Consider the following 11,576-nt stretch of genomic DNA (forward strand, 5'->3'; position numbering starts at 1 on the left):
AGAATGATTATAGGCATGTACCACCACACCCAGGCTAATGTTATTTTCTTATTTATTACATCTCTTATATCAGCTGATAACCTCATTATGACTGCTGAGTGCATGAATGCAAGATATAAGACCAGGGGCCATAATGGAAGTACAGTGTTGGCCACTCTGTGAAGTCTTGTCTCTGACTGGATCAGAAGAGCCATGTTCTTCCCTTCATCACATGCCCCAGGGTTGAAGGGAACTGGAGGAAGAGAAGCCAGTGCACATGGAAATGTGGGATCTGGCTGTCATGTTGTAAAAGGGAATGTTTCTAGCTTTGTGGTCTAGAAAGATGCCCACCTGCTTGGGGGTTCCTCATTCACAGTTTGGGGAAAAGTGGATTCCTGTTGCTTTGTCATCACTGTCACCCAGTAGCCATTCTCTGCAGAGTTATATTTCCATTTCTGTTTGCTAGTGCTTTGCATGCTCCCAGGACCTGCCTTCTCTTGTCTCCAAACTCTACCTCCCAGTGATGCCAGCTGGAGTCAAAGCTAGGAGTATCCAGAGTGATGAAGTGACTTTAGAATCCTTGGGTACTGTCAGGCAGCAGGTATGACTTGTTTCCAGATCTCACACTCTTCATGTCAGAGAAGTTGAGTTTGGGCTGAGCAGCTGATAGATCAGAATCCCAGAAACTGCAGGAAGAATAGAACACCTATCTGGGGAGGGGATCCATGGCCTTCTCCCAAGGTTCACCCCATCTAAGGAAGAGGGATTTCACTGAGGTTGTGGTAGGGGACAGGAACATACAGGGACCCGATATACCAAAGCTACTACTTGCCTTGATCTAGGCACTTACCAGCACATTCCTGAGCACCAGTCAGTTCTGGAACTACAGAGGGAGAAAATAAAGAAAGTTCTAAGCATACCTGTTCAGGGAATCTGAATTGTACTATCTCAAAAGGAATAGGATTCTCCTGCTTAGGGCTCTGCATCTTGTTAGTTTTAACAAAGGCCTCCCAGGCACTCTAGAGACTCAAAAGGTTAAATCAATGAACAAGGCAGACACAGGACCAAGCAGAGCTGTGGGGGCCTTTTATGACCTCTTTCTAGGCATTTCCTCCCTCTTCTGAATAGTTCCCCCAAAGCAACAGATAAAGGACAATTACAGAAACTCTTGGTTAGCTTATATTTCCACCACCATACTTACAAATGAAGGTTTCCATTTCAGGAGAGATCTAAGTTTTCGTTTGTTGTTCTGAGAAAGGGACTCTTGTAGCTCATGTGTGCCTTGAGCTTCCTGAGGCTCAGATCCTCCAGCTTCCACTTCTGGATAAAATAATATGTCATAGTCCTGTGTGTTTCCACCATCCCATTTTTGGTAAGTTTTGGGAATCAAACCCTGGGCCTGTGGTATGTCAGGCCAGCACTCTGTCCATTTTGTTACATCTGCATCACTGAATGTCTCCATTTCAGAGCGCAGGGTTTCTGAAAAGGAGGAAAGGGAACAGAAAAGCTGAGTTAGCAGATTGGGTTAGACCAGAAAGAAGCTAGAGGCAGGGTCATAAAGGCTTGGTAGATGGGAAGTGAATGATCAAGCTCTGGGCTGCATGGATCCCAGGGAGGAAGTGAGCAAATGCTTCTCTCATCTTCCTCCAAGCTCACTCACCTGAGAAGTACTGCATACTCCTCTCCACAAACTTTGATTTCTGGTAGAGCAGGTGGATCTTTTCTTTAACATCTGGAGGAGTGGCTGATGGCTCAGAGACAGTCACCATCTTGGCCCTAGAGACAAGGGTTTGTTGTCCAGAGAAAACAAGAGCAAGATGTAGCCTGAGTCCGCCTGAGGTGACAGTGAGATCATCCCCACTAAACATACCCATCCTAGTTTGGGCGACACAAAGAAATCTTCCCTAGACCCAGAGTTGTGACACCGGTCTTTAACTTCAGTTGCAGATAGCATCTCTGAACCACTTATAAAAATCACAGTGACTTTCAATAGCAGCCTTAAAATTGAGTTACTCTTGCTGTCAGATTTCTTTATGTCAAATTAGTTATACTTCTCTACTATTTCTATGGAAAGAAAAAATAAAAAAATGTAATGTCACTTCACACCTATTAGAATAGCATTTATAACAGCAGTAAATAACAGGAAATTACAAGTTGATGACAAGGATGTGGAGAATTTGGCACTGTGAGTGGGAAATAGAATGCAGATTCCTTAAATTTTTCAAATAGATGGATGTACACTGATACCATTTGTAAGTGTAAAATCTGAGAAGTTGAAAGCAGTGTCTCAAGTTGTGCTTGTTTATTAGTGGTCATATCAGTACCATTCCCAATAACCCAAAGGTAGAAACAGTCCAAATGTCTGTCAAGTGGCTAGATAAGAAAGGAGTGTCACTTGGCAATTAAAATGAGTGGAATTCTGATACATGTTATAACATGAACTGTGGGAACATTATACTGAAAGAAAGTAAACCAAAGGCTAAAGGACAAACTTTGTATGGTTATGCTAATATGCAGTATTTAGAACAACCAGACTAATAAACAGGAAGAACAGAATGGTGGTTGCCAGGCAATAGGGGAGGGAGGATGAGGAATGAGTATTTGTTGAATGGTACAGAGTTCCTATGTGGGAAAATGGAAAGGTTCTGGAGGTGGAGGTGATAATCAGGTTTACACTAATGTGAATGTATTAACATCATTACACTGCAGATATACAATAGCTGAAGTTTTATGTTATGCATATTTTACTGGAAAAACAATTTTTAAAAAACCCCGCTAATGCTCAAGTCCCAACCCCCAAATTGAGATTTAACTGATGTGGCTGTGGCTTAGACACCAGCATTTTGTAAAGTACCCAAATAACTATGAGATATTGCCTTTTCTATCTCACCTGTCTCTTCCCCCTGCCTGCTGGGCTTAGCCCACTTCCAATGGATCCCCAAGAAGCCCACAAAAGTGCTTGAGACCAGAGGCAGTTTTTCAGAGACCACTGTCATAAAACAAGTGGCATGGAATGCAGGCCATTTGAGAGGACACAATGCACCATTTGTGTGCAGCAGGACTGGGATATATCCATTCTTCTCAGTGTTCCATTCATGCCTTCCCTCTCCCCCCCACACCTGGCCAGACTCCCATTTTGTTCTTTTCTTCACACAAATCCAGGAAGGATGGTCTCAGGACCCATGTCTCCTAGGACAGTCCCATCCAAATACTTCCTGCAAGATACTCAAAGGGACACCATGGGATATCTCTGTACCTGTGCAACGTGACTCCAATGTCCTAGGAGAGAAAAGAGGGAATCTCTCTATTACCAGTCTCCAAGAGTCTGTGACTCCCAGGCTTCAAACTGCCCTCTGACCTTTCAAGGACCCCCAGTGCTATGGTACCAGTAAATAAAAACATTCTACTTCTAATCACAAGGCTAGAGGCCTTGCCAGAACCCACAGTTCAACTGCACTGTGGTTCTTCTGATCTATTCTGGGTGATGTCAGGGGCATCCTAGATGCCGAAATGTTCTGGGCTTCTAAGAGACCTTATTGAAGAGGCATGAGCCCAAAAGACACTGTGGATCTTTGATTCCAAGCCCCATTCCAGGTCTCAATGGCCTTGTTTCCTGCCTTGGGCAGTGACAAGATCCTGAATTATTCCACTGGACACAGCAGGTAGGGGAAGGTCAGGCGCACCGACATTCACCTGCATGAGCTTCCATTCTGGCTGGTCTTGCTTGGCTTCCAGTTCTCGGATCAGTTCATCCAGGAGGGCAATGTCACGGGACACTCTGGTGTCATATGTCTCTCGGACCTTGCCAATGGTCTGGCCTAGCTCCTGTAGCCAGGTCACAAAGAGTTTCTCTTGCTGCTCCAGGAATTGGTGCAGTTTCTCAAGCTGACACGAAACCTTCTGCTGCTGGGTTTCTGTTTCTTTCTGGGGAACATAGAATCAGGAGATGTATGGGTGTGGAAGTATATATCTAGGGATACCTCGTCATCACATCTCACAGACAGATGAGAAGCAGGCTTCCTTGGGGGTGAAGTTGGAATGAGAATGGCCCCCATAGTCTCATATATTTAAATGTTTAGTCCGTAGTTGGTGGAACTGTTTGGGAATGATTAGGAGATGTGGTCTTAGGACAGGTATGTCACTGAAATTGAGCTTTGAAGTTTTAAAAACCCACACCATTCCCAGTTAGTTTTGCACTTTCTTGGCCTAATGTTTGTGGACCAAGATGTAAGCTCTTAACAATGCTTCAGCAACATGCCTGCTTGCCTGCTGCCATGCTCCTGGCCATGGTGGCCATGGACCTCTAGAACTGTGAGTCCCCAGCTAAATGCTTTCTTTCATAAGTTGCCTTGGTCATGGTGTCTCTTCATTACAAATATTTTTATTTTTATGTTAACATGTTTTGCCTGGAAAGCATGTACTTGTACTTGCTGGTGCCCTCAGAAGTCAAAAGAGGGCTTCAGATTCCCTGGAATTAAGGATGGCTATAAACCACCATGTAAGTGTTTATTGTGAATTGAATTTGGTCCTTTGCAAGAGCAACAAATACTCTTAACTGTGGAGCCATCTCTCCAACCCCCATCTTCACAGCAATTTAGATGCAACTAAGATTCTGAGTCTCTTGAAGACCTGGGCTCCAGAATGGGGAGCAATCTGTATGAAACTTTCTAAACAGACTGAGCACAAGAGGGGCCAGCTCTTGGGAAAATCTGTTGAATATGGTGCTAGGTTCCATGTTGATGACCTGGTTCTTTAGAATGTGATCCTGTCTGCAGGTAGGACACTTGTAGATGTATTTAGTTAAGGTGAGGTCATTCTGCAGGACTGCATGGTGCATGCCTTTTATTCCAGCACTCAGGAGGCAGAGGCAGGTGGATCTCTTGAGTTCCAGGTCAGCCTGGTCTATAGAGATAGTTCTGGGGCAGTCAGGGGTACCCAGAGAAACCCTTTCACAACACCCCCCCTCAAAGAGCTCATTCTAGTAGGTTGACATCAATTCAGGAGTGTGTAATGAGGTTTAGTCTCAAAAAGCCAAAGTGGTGTCAGGGAGGGGCTGTGGATTCATTCAAGGATAAAATCCCTTCCTAGAAAATACAAAGCCCTAGGTCCTGTCCCTAGAACTGGAGGAAAAAAACACAGAAGTCAATATAGTTTTCATAAAATTTATAAATAAAAATTACTGTTACTATTATTTTAAGACAGGGTGTCACTATGTAGCCCTGGCTGGCCTAGAACTTGTTATGTAGACCAGGTTGGCCTCATACTCATGGCAGTTTTCTTGCATTTTTCTTCTGAGTGCTAGGATTACAAGTGTGTGCCAACATTACCAGATTTTTTTGGTATGTGTGGGAGCCTAACAGGCTGGTTTTGGACTTGCTATGTTAATAATAAACTTGAATTTCTCCTCTGGCCTCTACCTTCCAAATGCTGAGGTTATCCCTGTGTGCCACCACATCCAGTTTTTACCATTCTGGGGATGGAACCTGGGGCCTCATTGATTCTGTGCTTCTACTCTACCAACTTAGCTACATCTTCAGCTCCAACTGTAACTATTTACAGAATACAGAGAATTTGTGAAGTGTCAGTTTCTAGTTTCTCTAAACTATTTAGTTGTGAGAAGGAGAAAGAGAGCAGGTGTCCCTCTCTCCTGACAGGGAACCACAGGATGAGCTTACCTTAGACCTCCCTATCATCACCACTGAGACTGGAGAACAGGTGACCAGCCCTGCTGGCCTGTGAGTCAGGGCAGAGCCCCGGACACTTTCTGCATTCCCACTCCTTTCCTGCAGGTATAAAGGGGTAAGGACTGGCCCAGGGCCTTACCAGGAAGTTCTCTGTCTTCTTATCTCCCTGCAGTCTGTGTTCCTCCACACATCCCCTCAGCTCCCTCAGACGCTCCAGCTGCTTCTGGATTTGTTCCTGGAAAAGAGTATTGGTTTAGATGCTTATATTTGATGCCTGCCATTTTTAGCTTATACTAATCCTAGAGTGAAGAATTGGCTTCTGGAAGCAGAGCTGGGGTGCTGCAATTGAAAGCAAGAGGAAAGAAATGATGTGGATCCATCACCAATGGTCCATCCCCACAGGGTGACCCAGGATTCATACTGAAACCAGTATCCTTGGACTTCTGAACAATGTAAATGAGCACTTCCTTCTTTGCTGTCCTGGTTAGTCTTGTATTTTTACCATTTAGAGCCCAGGAATCCTGACTGATGCACCCACACCCCAGAGGGGTTGAATAAAGAACATAAGCCTGAGTGTCCAGCTATGTGTGGGTGAATACCTACCTTATACTCCAGTGCAGCCTCTTCTATGGGACGCACTCGATGGCCTTGATGCTCCTGACTCAGCCTGCAGATGAGGCATATGGGCTCCCTGTGGTCCTCACAAAAGAGCAGCTGTACCTGCTTCATGTGACGTGGGCACTGTGGTAGGGACTGGGGGCTCTGGTCTCCACAGCTCTTTCCTGCAAGTGAACTTTGGCACTGGAAGCATATGGGTAAGCTTCTGCCTGGGGCCTTGAGATCCCCAGGAGCAATGGAACAGCTGCAGGAACTTTGCATACAGGTACCACCATGCAGGTCTCCTTCCTGGGTGTGGCAAAGAGGACATGCAGCCTTGTCTTGTGACCTTCCTGGAGACATAGCAGTAGAAAAAATTCAGTGGCAAACCCAAGATAGTTATAAGAGAGTAATTATTCATAGAACACATACATTGTCAATTAGAGATGGCCACTTCCCAGCATGCTCTTCTCTGACTTCCATCCAAAACAGGCAACTGAGGCTGATAGCTGAGGGTGAGACTTTTCTGAGCCCTGGAATTCTTGGGCATTGATTCTGTGAGACATCTTTGCTATAAACCTAGGCTTTCCCCTTGCACAGATGCAGATCTAGTGGCTCATTTGAAAGAAAGCAAACATGCTGACAGCATTTGCTTTCCTATCCCAAACCACCACAGATTACCCACAACCCAAAAAACAGCTGCTGGGGGTAGCCACTGTGAGCCTCAGTCATGGTCAGGCCCTCACTCCCAGCAGAAAATTAGGCCAGAGTGCATAGCAAGCATTTGAAACGTGTGTGTTGGGTGAATCTTGTGTTCCCATTCAAGAAGTAAAAGCAAAGAAGGACACTCTATAAAGCTAAAGGGTGACTCTCTCAGTGATACATAAGAGTTATGAAAGTTCTGCTACAAGGCCCCTATACAACAGAAATGACAGGAGACACAAGAAGAAATAGAAACACATACAATCCATTAGCTCTTTATTCCTCCTCCCTCCCTGGCCCCGGAATTTGCCTCACAACCAAAAGTCATCATCCACAAGGAACCATTCTCCTGACAGAATCAATTGTTTCCTCTTCCACCTCACTCCAAACTGAAATTCGCAGCCTCCCATGCAGTTAGCGGAAGCCATTTGATCACATTCTTGTCAAAAGGAAGTGAGACCAAACCTTTAAAGGTTTCTAGAAACCTTTAAAAACCTTCCATGCTGTCCCTCTGTCCCCATACTCTTGAGTGAAGCCATGTTATCACCTGTGAGTTATAAGTTTCAGGGGAAAAATGTGAAGCAAAAAAACAGCCCAGCATAAGTTTAATTGTGATCACACAAATGACTCATTTGTGTGAAAGAGGAACAAGCTTCTGTATTGTTCATCTAAGCTGGTGTTTTCTATTTCTCACAGGCAAATATAATCCTGGTGATTAATTTCCCAGTAAGGGGTTTGGTCAACATCTTCCCTCCTGTCCAGAGAAAGGTGATTAGCAGAATCTCTGCCCCAAGACTTTCACTGTGGAATCACTGTGGGAAAGGAATATTTTTTTGCCCATTCTTTTTAGATCCTTAACCTAATCTGTGGCTCTTAGAGCTCAGGCATAGACTGAAATTTGATGTAACCCTTTGTGCAAGATGTGTAAACATGCATTTTTCTAGGTCTACATCACATTTGCACAGGGATCTGTAGAGGCAACCAGGTATCCCAGCAATATAAATATAAGAACAAAATGAAGTTCTGGAGAGGTGGGGGAGGTTACCTTTGTAAGCTGTCGATCCTAAGAATGCTGGGTCTTCTGGAGTTTTGGCTGATTTTTCACATAGTGACAAAGGCTCTTCTGGATTGCAGGACTCATAGAATGTGCTACCAGTCATCTTCCCCAAGCTCTCAGGGGCTTCTGATCTCCCAGTTTCATTTTCCTTCCAGGATGTAGTGTGTTTGCCCTCTCCAATCAACGATGTTTTAGAAGGCATGTCCCTAGATGTTTCTTCGTTGGGGGCCATGGAAAGTTCTGGATTCCTTGAGCCCCTTTCTAGAGCTCCAGCAGTGCCCTCATTCACAATAGCTACTGTCATGGGAGTAGGGGATGAGTGTGGATTCCCATTAGTTGTTTTTTCTGGACTCAGAAGAGCTGAATTTGGGGATTCTCCTTCACTTGAGTAAGTGGTAATTTCAAGACTTTTGGGTCGCTTCTTTCCTGAAGGCAAATATGCTTCAGCTTTCTTGCATTCTCTTCTCCCTGGGGCATTGTTGCAGAATCCCTGCAGCCTCCCCGCAGAGCTGGCATTCCTTCGGAGCTGGGCACTTGCCCTGCCCTCCTTGTCCACTGGGCACTGGGTAATGACCAGGATTCTTCTATTGGGCGATGCTGTGTTCCTGGCCCATGGCTTGGCCTGTGAGTCCAGGCTCTCAGGGCCCCTCTGATCTCTCCTCTTGACAAGAGACTTCTTCTGGGACCCCTTGTCCACTTCAGACTGGCTGGGTGGCAGGCTGCCTGATCCATCACCACTCTGCTTTGTCCCATCACCTTCCAGGACATCTGCTACTTTTACAGTCTTGGGCTTATTCTCTCCAGGCTGGACAGAACCACCAATTCTATTTTCTTCCGTTAAATGTTCTAGAAAGACAATCAGATGGAAGCATGAAGCTGTCCTACATTCAAGGCTGAGGCTGGAGGAAGGAAGAGACAATCTCCTCAAAGTTACTAAACGGAAAAGCACAGAACATTCTAGACAACAGCACCTCAGTTACACAGAACCATAAAATATAAATTAAATAGAAACTGGAATATTGATGGATGGATGCATGATTATAGATGTAAAAATTGATTTATAAAACAAAGCAACAAAAAAGAATTAAAGCACACCAACTCAGTGAGTAAAGGCAGTTGTGACCAAGTTCAATACCCTGAGTTTGACCTCCAGAACCCACAAGGAGATGGAGAGAAGCAATTCCTTCAGGTTGTCCTCTGAGCTTTCTATGTGTGCCATGGCATGCTGACACTCACTTATATATGCAGACAGATGCAAATACATATAAAAATATAATTAAAATAAAAATTAATTTAATTTAGGAAGCCAGAGAGAGAGAGAGAGAGAGAGAGAGAAATGGCTCGGTAGTTAAGAGCACTGGGGGCTCTTCTAGAGCACCCAGATTCATTTCCCAGTGTCTACAGGGTGGCTCACAATCATCAGTAATTCCAATTCTGGGGAATATTATGCCTCTTTTGGCCTTTGTGGAACCAGCATGCTAGTGGTACTCATACATACTTGCAGACAAAAGACCCACACACATAAAATTAATTAAACTTGAGACTTATAAATGAATCTTTTTCATTCATTACACAAGCTGAAGGAAATCTCAGGTCACAAAGGTAAGTATAGAAGGCATTTGAAAACAAGTTTGGATGGGTATGATGGTGTACACCTTTAATCTCAGCATTCTGGACACAGAGGCAGGTGAGTTTGTGAGTTTGAGGCCAGCCTGGTCTATTTAGTGAGGCCCTATCTAAAAGCCAACCCCCCAAAAATAACCAAAACCAGCAAACTTGCCTGCAATTTCAGAATATTGCTGTTCAAAATGACAGAAAAGGCGCAGTTCCAAAGTCTACGTAATAAAGATAATCTGTAATTAACAACCCATGTTTTAATTTGAAGAACTTTTCATTAAAAGTAAAGAATATTTAGGTATGTTTGTAAAGTATGCTAAAGAAGAATCCTAAACTGAAATTGAGTGGTTAATGAAGATTTCCAGCCCTTTCTGCTAACCTAACATTTGTCTGGGCATGTGTATTAACTGAACAATGGAGTAAAGAATTCTCTAGGGAGGGGTGTTCAAGCTCTGCCTGCCCTGATTCTGACCCACAGTCAGAATATCAGTTTTTATTTTTTTAAGTCTTCAGGTGCCTGGGGAGTTTTAGTGAGCAAGCTACAAAGGCCAGAGAAGGACAAGATGTGTTGGATTTACATTGCAGTTGACAGGGGCTTCCCAGCCATCAAGCTAGAGAGCATTGCTTTCCACCTCCACAAGCAACCAGCAGCCAGCAGCCATCTCAGCTGGGAAGGGACTTGGCCACTTACCTGGGCCTGTGGCCTTGCGAAGCTCCTCTGCTAGTAGGCGCTGGTTTGTGGCCCTCAGGATCTGCAGGGTCAGCCTTACAGCATACTTTTCGCCATAGTAGGTGAGCAGCAGGTTGGCCAGCTTTACTGGCCTGGCCATCTGCAGATGGCCCCGGGGGATCCGGGAGTGACCCTTCTCCAGGCTAGTATTCTGCAGCTTGAACTTGAACTTCTCAAAGTCATAGGGCAGCAGCTCCTCCAGGGTGTTTAGCAGATGGTCACCAGGGGTCTTAGCCATGGTGCTGGCCAGGCGGGACTGTAGCTAGCTGTGTGGCTTCTGGGAGAAGATAAAGACCTCTCCCCTGAAGCTTCAAGCAAGAAATAGCTTGTGAAATAACGGACAAGGCACAGGAAAAACCGCAGGCTTTGGTGGGAACTGAGACTAATGAGGGCGTGTCCAGGGTCCAGGCTGCTGCATCTTTTCTTTGAACTTTCAGAGGATTTCCAATGGGGAGGGCTCTGCTTTGGCAGCCCATGTCCTGGTTGAACAAAAGGCAGGCTAGACTTTGGAGTTGGGGTTCACACTTTCCAATTTTTCTCCTGCTTTTTCTTGCTGGGGCTGGTGGAAGAGAAGGAGAGAGATGACCTTGCTTAGAATTGGCCCCTCTGGCCAACTGCTCTTTTCAGACTGTTGGGGTTTATAGACCTCCAGGGCTAACGACAGGCGAAGGAACAGACAACAAATAATCCCTATAGGCTTTGCCTAGGCCTGCTCAAAAAAGCAGAAGCCAGGAAACTGCGATGCAGTTCCAGTCTGTCTGATTCATGTCTAGTCTGTCCAGCAGCACAAAATCCTCATGGTGGCTCTGAGGACCACCATTCTCATGCATCTGTTTCCACAGATGACTTGGCTCTTGCTCCCTTGGAGTCAGAGTGCCCTTTGAAATATATTTTCTAGGCACTTGCCAGGATACTTGAGATGCAGGGTTGGAGAGATGTAGGCATGCATCCTTTGGCACTTAAAGGTGAACCAGGGTGAGCCTCAGTGGCTTCAAAGCCAATAGAGGATGCATGGGAAGAGCTGACTTGTATTTAACTTTACTGTTTCTGCCTTTATGCACTTCCTGATTTTTATTCTTAATCTTTTATTTTGAAAAAATTCAACCTACAGAAAAGTGAAGAGATAGTACAAGGGTCACTTTATATCCTTTACATAGGTTCACTAACATTTTCTGCTCTCTCAACTCTTTTCCTTTCTTCCTTCCTTCCT

The 11,576-nt window shown here is 44.8% G+C and overlaps 1 protein-coding gene across 1 annotated transcript; it reads right to left on the reverse strand.

The window, feature by feature from the left end:
• Positions 1–256: 256 nt before the first annotated feature.
• Positions 257–10,656, reverse strand: Mefv (MEFV innate immunity regulator, pyrin). The gene is given in 10 exon segments (XM_051181293.1): positions 257–698; positions 700–731; positions 1,181–1,458; positions 1,640–1,755; positions 3,236–3,258; positions 3,673–3,903; positions 5,803–5,898; positions 6,267–6,613; positions 7,855–8,865; positions 10,328–10,656. Coding segments are annotated over 10 exon segments (2,559 nt in total). The 5' UTR covers positions 10,605–10,656; the 3' UTR covers positions 257–550.
• Between the last annotated feature and the right edge of the window lie 920 nt (positions 10,657–11,576).

This window comes from Phodopus roborovskii, unplaced genomic scaffold (assembly GCF_943737965.1).
Source record: "Phodopus roborovskii unplaced genomic scaffold, PHOROB, whole genome shotgun sequence".
Classification (NCBI taxonomy): Eukaryota; Metazoa; Chordata; class Mammalia; order Rodentia; family Cricetidae; genus Phodopus; species Phodopus roborovskii.